Raw genomic sequence first — 23,172 nt, 5'->3', positions numbered from 1 at the left:
TCACAGCAATTCATTCATATTCATTTGAGAGTTACGTCCTACCGAATTTGTTTCCTGAATCTTTTCGCGAATTTGTCACAATAATTAAATAATTTTTGTTTTTGTTTTGTTTTTTTTTTTTTTTTTTTCTGGCTGCACTGTGACACAAAATGCAGCCAAAACAAAACAAAAATGCAAATGCTGTTCGAGTCGAGTCAAGTCGAGTCAAGAAAATGCAGCCATGTGCAACATGAAAAGCCGAGGAAGCGCCAAAAAAAAAAAATAAAGAAACTGAAAAATTTCCGCAATTTTTAAAGCCGCAAAACAACGACAACAACAACAACAACAACGACAACAACGACGACGACAACAACTGTTGCTGCTGCGGCTGCTGTTGCAAGTTGTGAAAACTAAATGTTGCATAATGAAATAGATGCGCGAAATGTGCAACATGCGCCGCCCCTCCCCAGGCGCCGCCCCGAACTGTCCCCTTCAACGCTGCCCTGGCAGATGCCACAGCCCCAGTCAGTAGCTGAAAACTTGCCAAACTCCCAAGACACTATTTCGTTTTCCATTTATTTGGTTGTTTTTGTTTGCATTGTTGTTGTTGTAGTTGTTGTCGTGTTATTGCAACTGCCACACCGTGTGGCACAGACGCAATTGAACTTGTTTCGCGCCGTTTCGTTTGCCATGTGACCGTGTACAATAAAAAGGTCCATAAAACAATAAACAATACATATATTTTAATGCCGAAGCGGGACGTGACCAAATTCGGCTGTTGATTTCCAGCCAACGAAATTCACTTTCAAATGTCGTTTGGTCAGCCCCAAACGAGATCTGGTCCCAAGCAAAACACATAAAGACACATATTTATTGATGGTTTTATCTGCAACTATTATTTTGCTTTACTTTTTAGCTTATAGTTGTTTATTTACTGATATTTTTGTGTTTGCTTTTTATGGACATCGCGTGCGGTGATTAATTTAAAGCCGATCTTAAATGACAGCACGGAATGAATTGCCGAGGCAGAGATACGCACCTGAGATTCCCGAATACTATTGATTACAGCTTCGATTTACCAAAAATCTTTAATGTCAGATATTCTCAATTTCTAATTTTATTCAAACCGAAATACAATTTCTGCTCTATACTAATATAAATTATGCAACAATTATCCCATTAACACTCTAAATAAAAGTGGGAGGAGGCTTGTTTGGCTCATCTTAAGAAAATTGGTATATTAACTAAAAATTGATCATTTGAATTTTAAACAAGTTTTCTCTAATTTGGCCCAGGGTATTCAGCCCCAGCTACACATTTCTAGCATAATAAATTGTTTTTCAAATAGTTGGCATCATTATATGGGCTGCAAGCGTTTAGAAAATATGAAAATTAGTCGTCAGACACCTAATACCTAATAGAAATGGCCTTCACGCAATTCGCTTTTGCTTTTGCTTTTGCTTTGCTTTAGGCCAATTGCGAGTCGATTGCATAAGAGAAACAACTGCGGGGCTACCACTGTGAGGCTGCCGGCAGGCAAATTGTGTAAGCCACAGAGCAAATTGTTTTCCCTAGATTAAAATCTCATTTTCATCTAATAGACGCCAAACAAGTCGAGTTTTCACCTTGAACGAACCTGCATTCAATTTAAATAAATAATAAATACAATAAAATGTTTTATCTCCAAATTGAATAATGACTAAATGAAGTTAAGCCTTTTTCATATACCCATGGAAAATGGGAAATCAAGGCTTCTTGAGACTTTCATATACATTTTTGCTTATTGGAAAATAAAATTTAAGTTTTGCTAGACAATTATTATAATTTATTATATATAATATTAAAATGAGCTTAGCAAGTTTTCCTTGCTGCAGTTTAAGACATTAAGATAAATTAATAAATTAATTAATATTTGTCTTCAAATAAAAAATAAATTTTGTGACTGATATAAGTTATAAGAGCTCGACTTCTAAATAAAAATATAAATAACTTGAATATTTATTATTATTTTTTAGTTTTCTTTTTATTTTGCATTTATTTAATTTTAAAAGATATTTCAATCTTGAAAATATATCCAGAAGTTAAAAATACATTTTAATGAATAATTAAATCTCTCTACTTATCCTCGAGCAATAATTGTTTCTATACAAAATTGCCTACCTGCCTCAACGTACTGAATGCCCGAAGAAAGCTCATTTGAAATTTCTTTATTACCTCGTAAACTACTTCGGGCTAACCCAAAAAAGGGCAACAACAAGAGCAATGGTAAAAATAGACAAAAACCGAAGAGGTAAAAAAAAACCTTAAAAACTTACCCTATAAACACCATCAACGAGTTTTGTAATTTCTTCGGCCTCCATTGTGGAACGTGAAGCCAGTTTGGACTGCTGCTATATGGACGAATTTTATATTTCTGGCAGTTGGGCCAAGTAGCTGAGCTGTAGCTGTAGCTGTCTCTGGAGCTACTGGGACAGATGATGATGGAGCTCGCAGGCAAATTCACTTTCAGCTGCAGCTCTGACCGAATGCGCTTCAAACTGGGACTGCACTCGATTTTCACTTTCTAAAGTGGCACAAACACACACATACGCGCACACGACAGGCGGCACACACACACATGCACACACTGATAAGACGTTGAACCGGGCCAAAATGTAAACTTGTAACTTTGACTTTCGGCGCAGAATCTTGGAAATCTTGTTTTGAACCGCTTTGGATAGTGTCGTGACTTTCTTTTCGGCGGCCGCACGAGTCCCCCAGCCACGTAACCAGCTAAATTAAATGCCAACACGATCAACGAGCCAACTGTTTTGTCAGCTTTCGGCTTCTCGACGGGTTTTATTTTGGTTTTTTTTTTTTTTCTTGGATCTTAGGTAGCGTTTCGAGTATTTGTTTGGACGACAACTTTTCGGCTACTTCTACCGAATTACACGAACTGTAGTTGCCGACACGTGATCTGATCAGATTTGATCTGATCTGACCTGAGCCGAGCTGATTGAGCTATTATCGAAGGCACTGTAACGAGAAAGAAATTATTCAATATTTAATGCATATACGTGCAGTCAAATGAGTAGACATTAAAAAGAAATTATAAAAAACAAACAAAATAAATAAATAAAAATTATCGTTGATCTACAGAGTAATAAAAAAATTTTAATATTAAGAAATTGTTTTAAGAATGCAAAGATAAAGAGATAGTTATGTAAAGATGAGAAGTAAACAGCTTGGGATTAAGATGAGGTGATGGACTTACAAGTGGACTAGCAGAAGATATAACATGTTAAGGACTAGTAATAGGGATGGACTATCTGCAGATGGACTCATGAATAATAAGACTAGTTGAAGAGAGAGTTAATGATTTATTTACCAATTTATATATAAATATTTAGATATTAAATAAATATAAATGTTCAAATAATTGCTATTTATATTCATTTAATCTTAAATGTATTGTTTTTTTATGTTGCTCTACTATGCGATTCTCATTACATTAAAGATCAACTCAACAAGTTGTCTTTTTATATATGTATGTATTATTATATTTACTGTACAATAAAATACCTATTTTCAGTATATACCACATATTTCAACAGGAAAAATTTCTATATTCCACCATAGCAACTAAAGAAGTCTTCATTTAGCAACCGCATTGTTTGATCAATCAGCAAGGAAATATTTCAACTTCTGACAGAGTAAAGTTATTTCACAACAATAAAAGATGAGTAAATTGGATGATTTGTTGGCGAAAAAGAAAACTGTGGTGCCTGTCTTGGATCTGAGCCGCAGCAACATTCAGACCATAGAGGAGTTCAAGAGACTCATGGAAAAGGTGCCCGACTACAAGATGCGACCCATTAAAGTGCGCGCTGAGGAGATCAAGATACGAGAAAAGGATTATGCCTTCAAAATGCCCAAAAAGGAGATGCGCAAGCTACTGAAGGCTAATGGAGAAAGAGAGACGGTCTACACCTATGCAGATCCCATGCCCAGCGAAATGAAGGACGTTGTGCTCATGGAACTATGCGCCGTGCCCATCGACTGGAAAATGCTGACCACGCTGAGGCCGAAGTCCAAGCAAGAGGAGGAGTACTTCAGTCGTATGGTGGAAATGGGCAAATTGGAGCTGAAGACTGAGGCGCGTGACAGACGCGAATTTGCACTGAACAACTGCATCAAGAAGATCAAAAACAAGTCGGGAATTGTCGAAACGCGTCTCATCACCTGCGACTTATGTGGCGAGGAACTGTGCTGGGGTAAGTAGTCTGAAATCAATTCATAGATCGCTCTAGAATCATCTATTTGGCAGGAAAATTCTGTGGCGACTTTAACTACGATTTATACGTACGCGTGGAGGCCAAAGTAGTGAAGCCTAAGCCCTTGGCCAATTCGACCAATAAGGCAAAGCTCAATGGACGAAAGAAATCGACTTTGGTGGGCGCCAAAATCAAAGTCAAAAAGTCGGCGAATGCAAAGCAAACCTAAATTAATTTAAAGTTAACATTTTTACTAATAACTAATAATTATATATATTTTTGATTAATCTTAGTGTAGATTAGTTTTTACTACTGGCGACTGGACCATTGCAATTGAAACTGATTGAATTAATTGATGTATTGCTGTTAACTTGAAATTAAAATAAATATCATTTACAGTAAATGTAAAATCAATAAAAATATTTTAGCTAATGCATATCTAATTGGAATTTATAGCACAATTTAACGGCTGGCTAACAGAAGTAATATGTCAGCGTTTTACAGTCTCCTGAATACTAACAGAACTTAGAAAGTGTCAGAGCAGTTAACATGAAGCTGTTAACTTTACATGTATTTCAGCAGAGCATAATTAACGCTAACTGAATAGAGGCATGCAGCACGATTGAGTGATAGTAGGTTGTGTCTTTTAACAGTGACATTGCACTGTAAAAGTGTTGACATTCAAGTATTTCGCTGTAAATTTGTATGTTATGACAAAATTCTAACAGATTAAATTTTTTAGCTTTTGCAGTTTCAATTAAATTATTTATAACGGAAGAATATATTCAACTTTTGCACAGCTAGACTAATATAAATCTGTTAACAATGCGCTGAAAATATCAACTTATGCAAACATTTTATCTTGTCTTATTTAATCAAAATCTAATAATCAAATTCGCTTGTTGATCAAAATATAAAGCCTCATTACTAACCAAATGAGTTTCTATTGCAAATATCTATTGTATGCATAGTCGAGTTCACTTTACTCGTTTCGATATGTTTGAGTTGTATAAAAGAAATTCGTAAATTCCTTAAATTTTAAGTAGCAGAGCAAATGCAAAACAGTAGAAATTTTTAAAATATTTTCAACGCCCATAAAAAGTCAAAGACACAAGTTTTGCCGGCATAACAAAAATAAAAATAAAAACAAAAAAAATAAAAAGAAAAAACACATCCAGCCAAATGGAGAGCCAAAAAGCAGCGCTCAAAATGAAATGGCTAAAATATTTAAATTGCCTCTAAACAACAGAGGCAAATAGCCATTAAGGCAATATAAACAAGACAAGGCGCTGCTGCTGCGGCTGCGGCTGCGGCTGCCTTGTCGTCGCCGGTTCGATGGTGGCGCGTTGGCGCACTGGCGACAAACGTTCCCAGTGGCAGCCACCTTATAAAATAAAATTTAAAAAAGAAAAAAAAGAGTAAAACGGCCCACTCGCTCGCTTGTGCAACGTTTTGTGCAAGCCTGTCTCTCGTTCTCTCCCTCTCACTCTCTAGCTCTAATTCTGCCGTCTCAGTTGCTCAAAAAGAATGCATTGAGTTGTGGCTGCGACTGCGGCTGAGACTGCGTCGATTGCACAGCTTTTGATTACTAATGAGAAGTTGAGTTCAGTTGAGTTCGGTTGAGTTCGGTTTGGTTTCGGTTTCGGTTAGCCGATAGCTCTGATTTATGTGGTTTATTTATGGAAATATCTATTCGCATTGAAATTGAAAATTTACTTTGAATAACAAATTTATAGCATGGCACCCAAGCAGCCAGCCAGCTAGCCCTGCGACGCCGGAATTTCAATTTGATCAGCATGAGGAGGTTCTGTAATGTGGCCAATTAGACTTGGGGGAACTGTGATCCACTTGAGAGTGGTTGGCTTGCATAATACCCTGTAAATAGTGAGGCTGCAGATGAAGAGCTATGGACCAGCTATTATTATCCTTAAGGACTTAAAAATCATTTAAAAAATAGAAAGCCTTTTCTTATAGAAATATTAAAAAAAAAAAAAAACTATCGAATAAGATTATATGTTATGTGTGAACTGGAGTATACACACATATAGATTATATGTATGTATGTGCATAAATAAAGACAATAGCCAGATAAAGACAATGATGCCTCATCGGCACAATGCCTGAAAACGGAAGTCGCATCATTCAATTGAAATGCTGTCATTGTCTTATTGGACTTTCATCGCATCAACGAGAGCTAACTAGGCCTAAGCCACTTTCAGATCTTGTCACTCATCAATAAAGCGAGAGACGTGCAGACAGCAGCGATTACGTGGGCAAGGAGAGAAACATGAAATGATATGCCACAGAAATAAAGAAAATGAAATAAAACTATGCAAACAAAACACATAATAGCAATAATGAAAACACAGAAATGAAAACTCACACAAGGCTTACGAAATCGATTTCGGGTTGTCGTCTGCTTGGGTAGACTCTGAGAGATGCAAGATAAACACGATCGAGTGAGAGTGTTGGCGGTTGGAAAGTGTGTTTGCTTTCAATCTGAAAAGATTTCCGCGCGGCTTTGTTTATGTTTGTCACTGGCCACGCCCCGCTGCGTGCCAGTTAGAATTTCCATGATGCAGGCAAAACAAAAGACTTAGGCAACGAACTGGCGAGGCACTCAGCATTCCAGCTGCAAGCCGCAAGGTTGCAGCTTGCGGTCAACGCTGACAGCCGATACAGGTGCAGCTCGATTACGACTATTTTGCAGATGCACAGCATTAGATACCTCGTGCTCGTGCAAGTGCTCGTGCTCATGCTCGTACTTGCACTTGTTCAATTTATGAGCCAGCTTGGCCGACTGGTTGGCGTTTAATTACGAGTCTGCTATGCAAAAACGTTGTTTAACTATTAAGAACAAGGCTAACTTGGCAATCTGGCCAGCCGCCGGCGGCTGCTAAAAACTTGTCCACTCGTCACTGGCCATGATAAGAGCAAATCGAATGGAATTTGGCGTTTTACAAAAAAGCCAACAGCTAAATGGAGTTCAATGATGTGATAGAGTAAAGCCATATTTGTTAAATCTTGCATTCACATGAGACTTCCCCTTCCTGTCTGCAGAATCTGCAGTTCCACTTCGATCAATCGCACAACTTTCGCCAAATCGACAAAAGTCAGCAACAATTTTCCAAACAAATCAAAGAAACACAACAGCCAAGGCCAAAGTGTGCGCAAGGGGAGCTAAGCTGGAAGAGGCGAGACCCTGGGCTTTTATTATCAAATGCTCATCATTAACATTTGCTGGCTGCTGAGCTGGGATCTCGACTTGACGATCAAATTGCAGCACATGCGAACACGTGTGATGAGCACACAAAAAGATTGTTGTTGATGTTGTAGATGTTGTTGTGAAAATGAAATTAAACTAAAGACTGAAAACTGAAAACTGAAAAGTGACGACTGAACACCAAAGACTGACGTCTCGAACAGCTGAAGAGTGAACACTGTAACAGACAATGCACAGACATGAAGGGGTCCAAATTGCCGCGAGATACATTTGCAAATGAGACTTAGACATAACAGCAAAAAAAAAAAAAAAACTGAAAAACAAAAATGAAGAAGAAAAACAATAACACCGTAAGCCGATGCAAATTGAGAGGCGAAGCGTCTGCGGCCCCCATTGAGACATTGCCCCTCCAGCAGCCGCACAACTTATTGGCAGTGAAAGTAAAAGTTTAAGTTATTTTCTTTGGGCTGTCGAACCGCACAGCTCGCAGCCCAGAAAACCGACAACAACAGCAGAAAATGGAGCAAGTGCCAGCCAAAGTCTTCAAATCAAATTAACATATTTGTAGTTTTTGCCCTCTAACAAAACCATTCGAGGCGGCGTCAACACATCCAATTGATTCCAATTGCCATCTTTCAAATTGTTTTGCCTTGTATCAAAAAGAAAACATCGGCGATGCTAATAAGATGTTAGCTGGTGCATTCAACTCATGTTACAGCTCTACACAGAGTGTAGCTACAGGGTAGCATTTCGCATTTCAGATGTTAGATAAGAAATAAATTCGCATATAAGATAAATTGATTGCACAACTATTATCTTGGATATAGTGAATTGCAAACTGGGACTATTTTAAAGTATCTAGAAATATAATTATCTTCCAAAATATATGAGAGAAACCATAAAAGAAATAAATTTATTCCTTAAATATTCTAACTTAACTGAATGGCTAGAAGGATTTTTCAATTGTCATTCATTTTATATCCGACTCAATACACTTTGCAATACACTTGCAGAAAATATTTATTCTAGTGGCTCGCAATTATTTATATATAGTTCTGCTATTCTCAAATAGAAATAAACCAGTCAAGCTATTCATACCCGGAGCCTATTGAAAATTGGAAATTATGTAACAAGCTAAAGGAGGCGTGGTCACTAAGTATATATATTCTTGTTTACCTATAGGATATTTACAGTCATTATTATTCTTAATATATAACAGAAACAATTTTTATTATAGCATTCATATTTTGTTTGTAAAACGAAATTTCTCTACAAAATTTTACCTTCATTCTACAGGGTGTCTAGCACTCATTCACATTTTTAAGAATATTCCCCACAGGAGTCACAAGTCATTTCCATTCATTAAACTTAATAGTCCTATATTTATATTATTTCAGTTATATTCATGTTTTACAAGGCGTTCACAATTAAAATAACGCACAAATAAAACCCTTATACAGGGTATCCAGCTGTCATTAACATTCCAACTACTCGTGTTATATATTTCTCCCATGCCACAAGAAAAAGCAGACAAAACAATTCCAGGCGGCGTTCTATTAACCCACTAGCTGTGCTGTAGCTGTAGCTGTTGCTGGCGCAGTTGCCTACTCGTAATTGGACACACCTAGCACCGCCTATCCATGGGTATCTTCGACCCGGACCCGATCGTGACTTCATTTGGCAACGTTGTGCACGTAGCTGCCGCATTTCTGGCATCTCTGAGCGTTGTCGGTTCGACCGAGAGTGCCGCAGCAGAGCCGTCATAAATTAGGTGTAGATGGCATCTCAAAGTGCCGGCTCGGCATCCTCTCGCTGCGCAATTAATGGCGACACACACACACACATACTGAATGGGTGTGACTGTACCTATGCAACTAGGATGGGAGGCTAAGCTAGCATTGATATAAAAAAGCAGCAAAACATTGTTCAAATTAGCTGCGTCTTACACATGCCCACGAATCACTTAACAGCAGCTGATTAACATAAAGATAAGTGGAGAGGCAGGGTGCACAGTTCTTATAAATACATATATGATTATTATTGTATAATGTTGTAATAATTCATATAGTATGTACATGGGTATTTCAGATAGTAGAGCTACGGCCTCACCTAGACTCAATATCACCAAGGACAGCCTGGGCTAAAACAAGTAGAAATACAAATACATTCACACACACTCACACACTTGAATACTTTTCAAATAGTAACTCTCCAGATTTCTGCACCCACTCGCTTCATCGAAACTTCACCCCCTTCAATCACATTGCCCAAATACAACACATACAACAAATACCTGATCAAATTCATGACAATTGCCAATGCGTATAATTTATCACTTAGAGCCGAGTGCAGAACAATCCAAATAAGAATTATTGAATGACTGCGTCAGTGCCAAGGAATGCGACCTTGAGCTGTCGTCGTCGTTGTTGTTGTTGTTGTTGTCGTTGTTGTCTGTTGAGATGTCGTGACTGGCCCAAGACCCGCTGCGGTCCCTGGCGAATAGTAGTTATAGCAAGTACAACTGAGTGGCAATAGCCAGAGAGTCGGCTAGCAAACGCTTAAAGGTACTGACAATAAATTCAATATCGAGAAAGAAATCTCAAAGCTGAAAACTGAAATCTGAAATCAGCATCGCTCGGCAGAAAATAGCACAAGTCGTCGCATACAATAAAACACGTTTGACGAACGCTTTGATGAAGATGAAGATTGAATATCTGTCAGATACATGTAGAACGAGCCAGCCAGCCAACGAGTGAGCGAGCGAGTGGCTCACACAAATGTGGCAACCAAACCGCAAATAACAACAACAACAACGTTCACTTTTATTTTCAACATTGCAACCACAAATACTACAACAACAACAGCAAATGGCACAACAAGCCAAATAACAAAGATCAAACGTAGCTCAAAGAGAACAAAGCGAAAACAACAACAACAACGACAACAACAAGAAAGGCAACTACAAATATATACACTACTCATTTGATCTACAGTTTGTGGATACACTACACATACCCAGCAAAAGCATATATGCAAAAGCAATGGGGTATATCGGCGTGCATAGCTAAGGCAACTGTATCATTGCCATTATAGTACCTGTGTGAAAAGGTGCTATGTGTACTGCATATACCCTGTAAAAGTGTTGGAAACTAGTGGGGTATATCAACGGCGGGATATATATAATAAGTCTGCCAAAAATTCCTATTATGGTAACTGAGTGAAAAGTATTTATTTGTAGTACACATACCCTGTAAAACTATATATTTAGTAATTTATACTTTTACAATATTTATCCAATTGGTAATCAGTAATTAGAGAAGAGAAATACATTAAATATATGTATATATAAGACATATATTCGACCGATTAATAATTGACTACAAATAAATTTTCTACATTTGCTGCATAATATTCTCCTCTATTGCATTTATTTACATATGTATATTTATTATATATATTATTTAATTTCCATATTCATATATAATATTCATTCAATATTCATTCAACTGTACTCTCAATTAGCTTTTGTAATTTATATTTTCTGTAATTTAGGGTATATCGTAGTCATCCATTTGTGTGTATTTACTTGACTTAATTTTCCTCAAGCTTAGTTTACTCTGTGCATTAGGAAATGCTTCAAAAGTTTTAAGTCAAGCGCCGACTCCCACCTCAGAGCTTGGAATGCGCCAAGGCTACAAGTACAAAGAACCCATACGCCATACTTATATATACATTTATATAATAATAACAAGCATCTTATATAGTACTTATATATATATATATATATATATATACTATATAAGATGCCCGTTTTTAAAGCTCTTCAATTTGAGTGCCTCATTTGTGATTTATAAACTGTAAAAGTAAATTTATTATTTTTGGCTTATTCTTGGTTCTGCTTAACAAGTTCCTAATTAGACAATTTAATATATATATATAGATATATTTATATATGTTTTAAGAAAATGTCATATATGTGTATTAAGTCTGTGTGAAATGGGTTTGCTAAAAATATATTTAAGAGGCATAAGAAATCCTATTAAGCCTTATTTAACTTTTATACAGTAAATTGAGCACTTGTTCATTTAATTGTCATATGAACAGAAGAGATAGAATACATTTTTAGATATAAGAATATAGGAGATCTAAACAATGAAAACTCGCTCTATAACCAGCCTGTAGTCTTTCGTCCTATTTCACATGCACCAACTCAATTGAAGACTTGTTCGAACTTCAGTTATTCGACCACATTTCAGAATGAATAAAAAATGGTTTACAAATATTAAATATCTCTAAAGAGGATTCTTTTAAATCAAAATATTCTGCACATCTGCAGTTGAATGCAAATTACGTTTATTTAATGTTTATACATATATTTATTTGACTCACTTCTCTACCTTTGTCCATACCTTTCTCTTAGCAAATGCCACATTAGCGGTATTCCCTCGGCAGCCATTATGTCTTACATAATTAAAAGTATTTACGATCTACCACTTTTGGCGGGTTCTTCAACTTATAACATTTTATTTAATTTCTTGCCTCTGTTTGTTGGCCTAGAAGCTTTGAGCAACAACAAAATGCCAAATGGCCAAAAAATAATATGAAAATAAAACGAGAAGAAGAAAAAAGAGTCAATGAACTGGGCTTATTTATGCAGCCAGAGACCCAATTACATAGTTTAACGACTTTTGAATAGTATTGGCAAAACTAGACTAAGATTGTTATTTGCGGCGTGCCTTGGACCTGATTAAAACAAATCTTTCTCAATTCGAAATGCTTGTGTAATTTTCGCAACGATCTCTCGGAGAACCGAAACCGGTTTCAGAACTGTGCCAGAATTTGAATTCTGTTGGCCATTTGTCAGATGGCTTTAATCATATTGTCTTCAATTTGCATATGTAAACGTACCCAAACGAAACTCCCTTCTAAACATATTTTTCATCTCATAATTTCTTTAGGCCAATAAATTTGGGGAATTTTCGAGCTGTCAATTTAACAAAGGCCAACAATTTATTCCAAGAAATTTCTATTTGTATTTAGATTTAAAATTTCTATAGAAGTTGGGGTTAAGTTCAAGTTTAGCCATAAACTAGAGATGAACGCGAGTCGAATAAGATTTCAATAAATTATGGTCCACAGCATCCGCAGCTGCTTCAGAAATCTGGGCATATTAAGCCAACCATTACAGGGGCCAATTAAATTAGGGGCATTTATTTTGTAGCTCTCTGGTTAATTTAGGCAAATAAACAAGCGCTGCAAAACAAAAGACTTAGACAACAAACTTGGCGCGTAATTACGGCTACGTGCTGCGCATTTTGTGTTAAAGCATTAAAAATTAAAGAGTCAAAGCAAAAACAAAATTAAACAAAAACAAAACGTAGTTTAGAGCAATCATACGGCAAGTTGAGCATCGGCAATTGCAAAGATCGGAACTGTGTGTAGAATGAAAAGAGCTGGAAACAAAAGACTTGGGCCACAAACTTGGCCTATACCATCAAATTTTCATAATTAGCAGGCGAATGAGAGAAATCCACAGCAACGTGAGCAAAGCGAATCAAACTTTTTTTTTTGTCTATTTTTTTTTCACATTTTATCTGGAGGTAAGAGGCACAGCACAGACAGACGATGAAGTTGTCTGTACTGAAGTTATCCGTGCATTTAATTAGCCATTTTCACACATTTCACTTTCAACAAGCTGCCAAATTGTCAGAAAAATATATAATACATATATATATATATATATATATATATATATATATATATATATATATATATAGATACATATATAGTTATAGAGCTGGCCTCAGCGATTTCTTCAATGAAACGCAAAAAAGCCATTAACGGTCAAGCGTAGGTTTGGCTTTGACAAGCCACTCTTCTCTGTCTCCACTGTCTCTTCTGTCTGCTTTGTCTCTTTTGTATCTTGCGGCTTCATCTCTATGCACGCAGATGCTACTTCCTCTGCTAAGCTCTTGACTTGCCGCAGAAGTTGCGACTCACTTTCAAGTGCTCGGAGCCATTTCTATTTTTTACTTTTCGAATTTCAAAATTGAAATTTTCCCATTGCATTGAACTTGAAACTGGGCAAATTGAAGCCTAGCCAAAAAAAAAACAAAAAAAAAATCACACACAACAACAAACAATTTCCACTTGAATTTCCACTTATGACTCGCCCACTAATGTGACTTTCGGAGGCTCTGCAAACTTTCTGCACATCTTCCACATTTGATTTATGCCACACAATCAACAATTTTTTGGCTGCGCAATTAGCTTTTGGATTTTATTTGTTGTTCGACTTGGGCTCTCGGATGATGTCTTTGGCATTGCCTAGCCCGCATATCATGCTCAAAATATATGTATATACAAATAGCAAAAATACTTAAATACCCAATGCTGTTGCTGTGTGCTGTATACGATGAGCTCAGATTTGATTGGCTTATTGTTGGAGCATTAGCTTAAGTATCGAGCACAAACCTGCAATAAGAGAGAAAACGTGTAGAATAAGTTTAATAGAAACCTCGATAGAAATTCTTAAAATCTAAAATATATTATCAAATTTAAATTATAAATCGTAAATAGAAAATAGACTAGATCGGTAAACAAAAAAAAAATGGTAAATTATGTTCTTTTGATATTTATTCTTTTTAGTACTCTCACTCATAAACTCAGCATAAAGAAAAGATTAAAATACCTCAAATAAGTATCTTGGAGATTTTAAATATATATATATATTTTTCAATAACTTATGAGTATATTTTTTAATAAAAATGTAAAAGATATTAAAGCAAATTTTTAAATTATTTTATATGAATTTAATTATACGATTATATGCATAAACAAATCTTGTTTTTTTTTTTTTTTAACTCCTGAAAAGCAAACACATTTTTACGCATAATTTAAAGACTTCTATAAAACCCACATATTTTAATGCTGTGATTAGAGATTTCATATATTACAAGGAAGTCGTTAAATATTTTTTTTTTTTTTTTTTGGTTCTTAAGTTTTTATAGTAATTTAATGGCATCAAAAATTCAGCAGCTCTTCCGGAAACCTTTTTAATAGTTTTTTACTTATTTGTATAAATAGAAGATATTGATGTATAGGGGAAAAAAAATTAACAAAAGTAAAATTAAAATATATAAACTTATTCTCGAGAATATATTTATTATACATTTTTATAAATTATTATTAAGAGGCAGGCTTAAGTTTTTTTAAAGATCTTTTCTCGGTATTTCAGTTATATAATTCACTAGCTTCAATGTTGATTTATCTATCATAAATAGTTCAATTCGATGCTTGAAATATTTTCACAAGTTTCTCATGTTATCCATACCTTTTATAATTTGATGCCTTTCGTTTAAGTTTAATTAGCAGTTTTAATTCAAGTTTTAGATCATTGCTCAATTCCTAATCAGCTCACATAAAATAAAACTGAGTTTTGGTCAAATGAACTACCAACAATCGTAACGATGTCTCTTGTGAAAGTTTACTAACGAACTCCACTAAATTCTTAACAAACAAAAAAAAAAAAAAGAAGTGTTTTCTCACTCGCATAAACCTGATTAAAGTATTGCGACTTTTACTTTAAAAGTGAATGTTTTGCCGAAAAACTAAAAAATGCTTGAGATAATTTAGCATTTGCGATGAGAAGGCGAGACTTGCAGATAACCAAATATATATTCAGAGAGAGAGAGAGAGAGAGAGAGATAGAGAGAGGCATATATAACATACAAACGCCCCTTTCGCCAGCTGCCAGCATTTGTGGCAGCTCATAAATGGAGGCAACAACCCAGACTAGAGCTGCGGCACATTCAATAATCGTTTACAATGCAAATGGGAGGTAATCAGCCGAGGTTATTAGCCACTCAATAAGCGAATTGCCAATTAAAAGCGTGTCGACTGGCACATACCCTACACTCGAAAATGTTGCGTGCCATTGGCATGAAATTCGCTTTGATTCGTCGGCGATTTAATTAAGCCTAGTTATTACACTCGCAGCTTGTTAGCTGAGCTGCCTTCGCGTTCGACTCTTAGGAAATTGATACAAATTATTTGTAGCATGCGCATGCCAGTTGCCTTTTTCTGTTTTTATTTTTTCTGTATTTTTTCTTTTTTTTATTTTATTTTATTTTGCTGCATTTTCCTTAATGCGATTTGCATTGAATTTGGAACAAGATTTTCGCGTGGTATGGGTTGGGCCTAGGCGGGTTCACCTGTACGGTCAGCGTTCGCATTCGCCCCACATAAACCATGCAACATGTTGTCGATGTATCTGTTTCTGTTGTATTTGCAGCAAAGCCTTTTAGGTGTGAGCTCTCGCTTTGAATTATTTTTAGGTCATGTAGTTCAATTTCGGCAAATATCATACAAATATATACACATATATATACATATACAAAACAAAATCGAACTCAAGGCAACGCTGAGATACGAAAATCAAATGTGGGTCGACATGCGTGCAGCATGATAAGCCGAACTGGGCTACTGCAAATTGTTAAATAAATCAGTTAATGATTTAGCCAAAACAGAAAAAACAAGAAAATTTAAGCTGCATGGATGCATAAATTGTGTGCTATAGTACAGTTACATATAGTAGTTAACTACGTACAACAGGGCGTATGCGCAACTTGAATTGGAATTTTGCTTTTTTTAATAAATCGCTTCGAGCTGTGACGTGTGTCCAAAGGTTTTGATTGATTTTTCTATGGAAATAAGCAAATCAAAGCGTCTCAAATTGTACACAAAAGCCACAGCAGCAATCGGACTGCCACGCCCACCAATAATGATTGGCCAAAAGTGAGGGAAGTATAAGAGCTGCGCAATTTCGATTGCCACAGGCGTCCAATTGGCACATTCTGCGGATTTCTATTGCATTCGAACTTTCGATTTCCACATCGAATACTATATAATAAGTCGACACAAAAACAAAATCATAAATAAGCAGAAACTTGTTCTCGGAAACAAAAGGTAAAGAATTGTATCGAATTGAATTGAATCGAGTTGAAATCGGAGCAGCAGATAGCTCAATATTGCATGGAAGTAGTTGTAGTTGTATCAAAATAAAAATAAAAATAAAACAAATAAAACTTGACTCAAAACTTGTTTTCAGTTGAATTTTTTCTATTTTTCCCATTCATAAACAATTTTATGGTCAATGATAGAAAAAGTGAAAGAACTAGCTAATTAATCTAACAAATATTGATGGTAATCTCAATTTTCGTAAAATTGATTAGCTAATAGTTAATACAAAAAAAAAAGTTAATTGACATATTTAAAAAATAATAATAATAATTAAATGGAACTTTAAATTAAAAAATAATAAATTCATAAATAATAAATAATACATTTTAAAACCAAATCGTAATTAAAAACATAATTATTATTTTTAATTTTGTGATTTTTTTTTTTTTTGTGTCTTTTTTTTAATAATAAAAATTTTAAAGTATTTAGAATAGCTATATTTTCTATTTTTGTTTATTTTTATTTCAGCATGACATAATTTTTTAAAATAAATATCTTATAATGCAGCTTAAAAGCTACTTAATTTTTTTTTCACTGTACAAAATTTAATGCTCTTTTATTTTTCGTTGAGTAATACATTATATTATATTATATTATTTAAGCCATGATATTATCATTTTAGCATTAATAATTTTAGGAAACATCTCAGCTCTAAAAAAAATATTCCACATATATTTAATTATTATTAGATTTCGAATAATTACTTACCCTAATCTAAAAATGTTCAAACTAATTCCAGCTTCAATTAATTCAGTAACATAGCTAGAGACCTAGAGTGAGATACCATTAATGTAACAAATTAGTCCCATGTAGAGCTATTCAAGAACCATATTTAGAATTGCTGTTGTTGTTGTTGTTGTTTTTTTTTTCATGCTCAAATACGAATTAAGAGCAGGAAATGTTAAGACTGTGATTTCGATTTCGTTTTCAATTTCAATTGCTGGCCAGAGAATCCAGCGTGAATAGTTGGCTAGGCCGGTGGCTTGGTCAGACAACTTTCAATGCAAATGCAGCTGCTCGAAGACAAGTTACCGTTATAAGGCACTGATCTATAATAGGTGTATTACAGGTGAGTTGCTCGACTGCAGCGGAGCAACAGCTTGTTGAAGCCGCAGGCGAGGGGAGATTAGTCAGTTATGCTGGGTGACATATTATACGCTCAGCTTGATTGATGCAAACAAAATGTGGTTGTTGTCGTTGTTGTTGTTGTTGGTCAAGTTAAGTTATGCACTTGAGCATTTTCTTAATTAATGTCCATATTTTATTTCAATTTGTTTTCATACTCTTTAGCGTTTAGTTATTTATTTATTTATGTTGCAAAGGTTTTTGTTTATAACGGTATTCATGCAGGTGAACGGGAATTTACAATGAGTTTTTACCTTGAATTCAATTTGTGATAAATCAAAATGAGATAAAAGAAGCTGTGCGAGTTTAATGAAAATTAAAGTGTATTTGTCTATTGATTATAATTAATTATAATATATAAACAAATATTACTAATTGTGGTAAATCAAAATGAGATAAAAGAAGTTTAATGAAAATTAAAGTTGTCTATTGATTATAATTTTTTTAATATTGTATATAAACACGTTTTTTTTTTTTTAATTTATATATTATATATATATTTATATATATAGATTTCATTTCATAAACAAAGAAATCTCATATGTAAGGCTATGAATAATAATAAAATAATTTATCAATATCGTTTAACACTTGAGACAAAAACTCTCTTTTTTGAAAGATAGGTAAATATAATATAAAACGTAAAGTGCAAATGATTAGCGATCATTAGCTAAGAGGGTAGTAAGAGAAATTTTATCCCTGTCTCACTCTTTCGTTCCCTGTCCCTCTCTCTCACTCTAAATGCGCACATCTTCATGTCTCAGCATCTGCCCATAATCTTAAGTTGAGTGTTAAGTCCAATTTGAAAATGAAAATCGATTGAGTTTTACAGCTTGCATAACGTGCCATAAATTGCATTTGAATTTCTCCATAAGGTGTTTTGTCTATCTCAGCTGACGAATTGAAGTGCGCCCAATCAGATTTGCATTGAACAATTAATTTGTGTTGCAAATGCGTGAATGACAGTGAGTGTTTTTTTTTTTTTTTTTTAAACTAGCAGAGATATTTGTAGACATTTGTCGAGGCGAAGGCAAAAGCAAAAGCAAAGGCAAAGGCAAAGGCAATGCCGGCTCAAAGCATTTCCATTTTCATTTCCATTTCCATTTCCAATTGCAATTGCAATAGCATTTCCATTGCCATCAACATTAACTAACCAGACGAGTTGCTGGCAGTTTGTTTTGGTCTGGTCGAGCCGAAACTCGTAGCTGGAGTTGATGCCTGCTCCAAACCTGGCCAAATGCTGATGAACTTGTTTGCAGCGCCTACGGCGGCCAACACGAAAAGTGAATGGGAGCAGGGCGGAGAAGGGGGCCAGGGGGGAAGTCAGAGGGTGGGCAGCGGTTTGTCGCCTTAACAATTTGGCTAAAGTTTAATAAACTTTATGAAATGTGGTCCTGAGTGGAAAATGCGGGAAATGCAGCCATCGACCGTCGACGAACGACAACGACACCAAACTTCAATGGCAGCGCAGCAGCCGGCTGAGGGGAGGGAGCGTCTGCTGGCTGATAAAGGAAATTCAAGGAAAAGCCATTAAGCAGGAAGCGAATCGAACACATTAGAAAGTTGATGCCAAAAATTACCAGAGGAAAAACCTATGTAAACATATGATTTAAATGGGAGTTGACTAGGCAAAAGATTATAGATTTATATTACATGTCTCTAATATCTATAGTCTAAGCCAGTGGCATTTGATAAATCAGAGTATAATAATTTTCTTTGATTGGTGTTGTTAAATTTGTTGTTAAATAATAGGCAGGGAGAGGCGTGGCAGATCATATAGACTATAGATTATTGATCAAACTGGGTCGATTTAGCACTGCTCGTCCCTCTGCCCGTCCGTCTGCTCGTATCGTCAGCATTTTATTTGGATTTATGCATTGGAATATCAGTTCTTCGAAGAGTTCAGGGAATCTCCTAGTGGATCTCCCTTTAAGGCACTCTTATGTATTGCGCCCATCAAACGGAGCTATGTTTAACATTGTAATCTAAGAGAACCCTCTTAGATAGCCCAAAACATTTCGACTTGCAATAGATTTATATTTAGAAATTTAAGCAGATGTAGAGGGAATTTGTTTCGTTTTCCTTCAGTTTATGAGCGATGAAGCTCGAACATAATTCAGTTTGCAAGAGATCTATATAAGTATATAAAGAGTTTTATTTCGCTTCAATTCCTCCCTTGGTTTTTTGCTCTTGTAGTTTGATCCTACGAAGCTGGCTTTTGTAGATCAAGATTATTAATATTCATAAACAATATACTAATCGAATTCCAATATTTTCCATGCAGTCCACTCAAAGTCAATAATCTTGTATTGTAGCTTTAAGTCTCAACTAGTAATACTTTATGTCCCTCCTAGGTCTTCTTCTTCCATAAGCTTTAATAAATGTCTATATATTGTGGGAGTGTCTTTGCGCCACATCTCAGTCCAGAATCAGTAAGAGACCCAGGCACCAGGAGAGCTGGCAGAGCAGAGAAAGTGCGCAGTAAGTGGGGCGCTAAGAGGATGGCGCTGCAAGGCTTATCATTACAAATGTACACACACACACGCACACACACTCACACACTCACATATACATATATGCATATGCAAAAGTGGATCTGGATCAGAGTCTGGTAATAACATGTTGTTAGCCAAGCCAGTATTTGGCTCGTATGTGTGCTGTGCACTCGAAATTGTATCTAATGGCTGCGAGTTCTGATTAATCGCAACGGCCAGGCAATCCAGGTGAGTGGCAGCAACTGCGGCAGGTTAGTAATTACCAAGTGGACTTCTGGCAGCAGCAGCAGCAGCAGCAGGAGCAGCCAGTAATGAACTGATAAGCGCATAATTAACTAGCATTGTAACCAGTTTACATTGGTATGCCTCTGTCCCAGCCTCCCTACCTCCCACCTCTCTCTTTCTCACCTGCTGCACCACCAGGTGCGCCGCGCTGGCTGAAAATATTTTAAGGCGTGTTTTACCAGACGATTTCAATAGATTTTTTTTCTCTGCGTCTTTAATGACTTTTGGCCATTTGCTATGGCCAAGCTAATGGCTAATGGCTTTCGGTCGGGCTTTTGTTCTGCCAGTGAATTGGCTTTAAGATTTTGCGTTTTATTTGTTTGCAAATGGTAAATGGTAAAAAAAAATACAAGAAACAGCAAAACCGCTAGACCGGGCACATAATAAAGTACAGCTAGCTATGCAAAAATTAAAAATAAAAATAGAATAACTAATCTACCTGTTCACTGTTCCCCAAATGGGTCAGGTGTCACACATGCCGCATGCCGCATGCCACATATGCTACCTGGCCTCTTTAATTAATTACGCTCGATAAGAAATTCGTAAAGAAATTCAATTTGTTTTAATGCTAAACGATTTGTTTCTTTAATTGAAGATATATCTCTCTCTAGCTATCTAGATAAATGGAAACGAAATGAAAGTCTTCAATTGGAATGATAGAAATGGAAAAGAAAAGCAGAAGAAATTGAAATTTTAAATTGAAAGAAATTTGCTAAAAATTATGTATGTGGTAAAATTTATATATAGTAGATAATGTTTAAATAAAAGCAACACAAAACTAAAAACAAAAAGAAAAACAACAGAAAAATGCATATTAAAAACATGTAAGAACCTTAGAGACTGCAGAATACTCATTCACGGCCAGGAATTGATCAAATTCAAAGAACAAGTTTGTCAAATATATTTCAAGTCAAAATAAATGTTTTTGTGTCAATCGCCGTAAAGGCATTTGAATTGTTTTATTGCATTATTTAATTGCACTTAATTCGTAATAAATATGATAAGCAGCAACTGACAACAATTCGGATCAAGCACGCATCGCATTACAAATTACGAAAAAATTCAGAGAACATAAAACAAGTATTAAAGTTGCACTGGAATGCATAATACTGACTGCATAATACTCGTTCGTCGTCAAAACAACTCTGCCTTGGAAAAGAGACAAAGTGGATAGATTGACGAGGAATTCTACTGTCTCATCCTGAAAGTGAATATGAAAGTCAAAGAAAACCAAGAAACTCATTTCACTCGGCGAGCGAGCAAAGTGAAGCATTACACATCAAGTAAATGCCAGAAAATAAGAACAAGCCGCTTTGTCGAACAACAATAAAAAAAAACACATATATATATATGCGTGTGAGTGTGTGTGTAAAACAATCAACAACAAGTCGGAGAATCGGAGAATTTGAGCAGAAAAACACACCTTTAAAATGCCCAATACAGGTAGAAGTGAAGAGTTCAATGCACGCAAATCGGATTAAGCAAAGAAATTAAGTAATACAGCGTGCAGATAGACAGACATTGATAGATAAATAGATAGGCAGACAGCTACATACATATGCCAACATGTGAGAGCCAAGCTACCGCCAATGGAGAAATGAAAATGGAAATGGAAACGGAAAACCAAATCGAACGAAATCAAACTGAAAATTGAACCGCAATGGGCGTTAGAATGTCAGGAAGTACAGACAGGAAGCAGAACACCGCATAATTATGGACTGAATCATCATGCTTAATACTAACCAAGAGGTATTTAAAGTTAACTAATAGTATGCTGGAAATTGTATGTAAGCAAAGAAAAAGAATAAGAATTTGATGTGCTAGACTAACATAGTTATACTACATGAATGTCTTAGCGGGATTTTAGCATTGCCAAAAATTGTTTATTAAAGTTTGTGAAAAATTATTATAAAATATTAATGAATCAATTACAAAAATGTGTAAGAATATATATTATATTTTGTTGAAAGATAAATTCGCCAGAAATAAATAGACACGAATCAAATATTTGTGTAATTATTTAATTTATATTTTACCATTATAGTTTTGTTTAGTATATATATTTTTTTTATTTCGACATACATTTATTTATTGAGGTATTTTTGTATTTTTATTTTTTATTATATATTCTACTTTATTATTGTTGTGTTTTGTTTATCTTATTTTATTTTTAAAATCATATTAATATAAAGTATATGTAAATTTATATGTTCATATATTTTCAGTTTGCATTAATTTTTCAGTCAATTATTATCTCAAGTTTCATTCATTTAAATTTTGGCTATAACCTATATATATTTATTTATTTATTTAATTTGCAAGACTTACCTTAAAGTTCCTTAGCAGCTGCTGCCGATTGCGTAAATCCAAATGTAAGCGAGTTAAAAGATTTGAGACACCTGTGCACACTTTTACACCTGTTGCATATCTATTAGTATATGAATTGAAACAATTTGTGTTTTGTATTTAGCTCGATTGGCAACCGTTTCAAAATGCATAAAACACGCGCAGGCGTTACGACTTAGTACAATACAATGTGAAGAAAACGGGCACAGAGCAAGGCCCAAGTAGCGATATAAGAAACACAACCGAACGCATCGAAGCTCGAGACTCAACTGCCGGCAGCTTTTGCGACGACTTCTGCAAGCGGCGCTCAAAAGTTGCGCCATAAAAGAAAAGCTCTCCGAGCATCATTTGCATGCGTGTGCTAACAGTAGGAGAGAGCGAGAGAGGTAGAGCGCGAGAGCTTTTGCATAGCAAAAACAAGTTTTAGGCATTAATTTGCAATGCA

At 35.4% G+C, this 23,172-nt stretch overlaps 2 protein-coding genes across 10 annotated transcripts in view; one reads left to right on the top strand and one right to left on the bottom strand.

The window, feature by feature from the left end:
- IRSp53 (Insulin receptor substrate 53 kDa) overlaps positions 1–23,011 on the bottom strand; it is a 35,413-nt gene extending 12,402 nt beyond the window's left edge. For 4 of the 9 annotated variants that reach the window (XM_018005528.2, XM_018005529.2, XM_089469251.1 and 1 more), the window contains exons 1-2: positions 22,710–23,010; positions 2,295–2,994 (exon numbers count right to left, since the gene is read on the bottom strand). In XM_018005528.2, coding sequence (XP_017861017.1) covers positions 2,295–2,339 — 45 coding nt within the window. In that variant the 5' untranslated portion in view covers positions 2,340–2,994; positions 22,710–23,010. Of the gene's footprint in view, positions 1–2,294; positions 2,995–9,748; positions 10,000–13,842; positions 13,930–17,184; positions 17,247–22,709 lie in introns of those variants that run through there. The other 5 variants (XR_016270137.1, XM_089469245.1, XM_089469246.1 and 2 more) reach the window with 4 other exon arrangements.
- On the top strand, positions 3,081–4,602 carry LOC108612397 (uncharacterized). The gene is made up of 2 exons (XM_018005276.2): positions 3,081–4,232; positions 4,286–4,602. The coding sequence occupies exons 1-2, from the start codon at positions 3,698–3,700 to the stop codon at positions 4,459–4,461; spliced, it is 711 nt and encodes a 236-aa protein (XP_017860765.1). The 5' UTR covers positions 3,081–3,697; the 3' UTR covers positions 4,462–4,602.
- Positions 23,012–23,172: the final 161 nt, after the last annotated feature.

Source organism: Drosophila arizonae, chromosome 4, assembly GCF_054131065.1.
Source record: "Drosophila arizonae isolate 15081-1271.41 chromosome 4, UAZ_ARI_1.0, whole genome shotgun sequence".
Classification (NCBI taxonomy): Eukaryota; Metazoa; Arthropoda; class Insecta; order Diptera; family Drosophilidae; genus Drosophila; species Drosophila arizonae.
The sequence above is the reverse complement of the archived record's forward strand: the minus strand, read 5'-3'. Positions and strand labels throughout refer to the sequence as shown.

Bases quoted from the DNA above. Each gene is read 5' to 3' on its own strand.
- LOC108612397 (XM_018005276.2), top strand. From the start codon at position 3,698: ATGAGTAAATTGGATGATTTGTTGGCGAAAAAGAAAACTGTGGTGCCT. The intron at 4,233-4,285 runs GTAAGTAGTCTG...TCTATTTGGCAG, and splicing joins TGGCGAGGAACTGTGCTGGG to GAAAATTCTGTGGCGACTTT.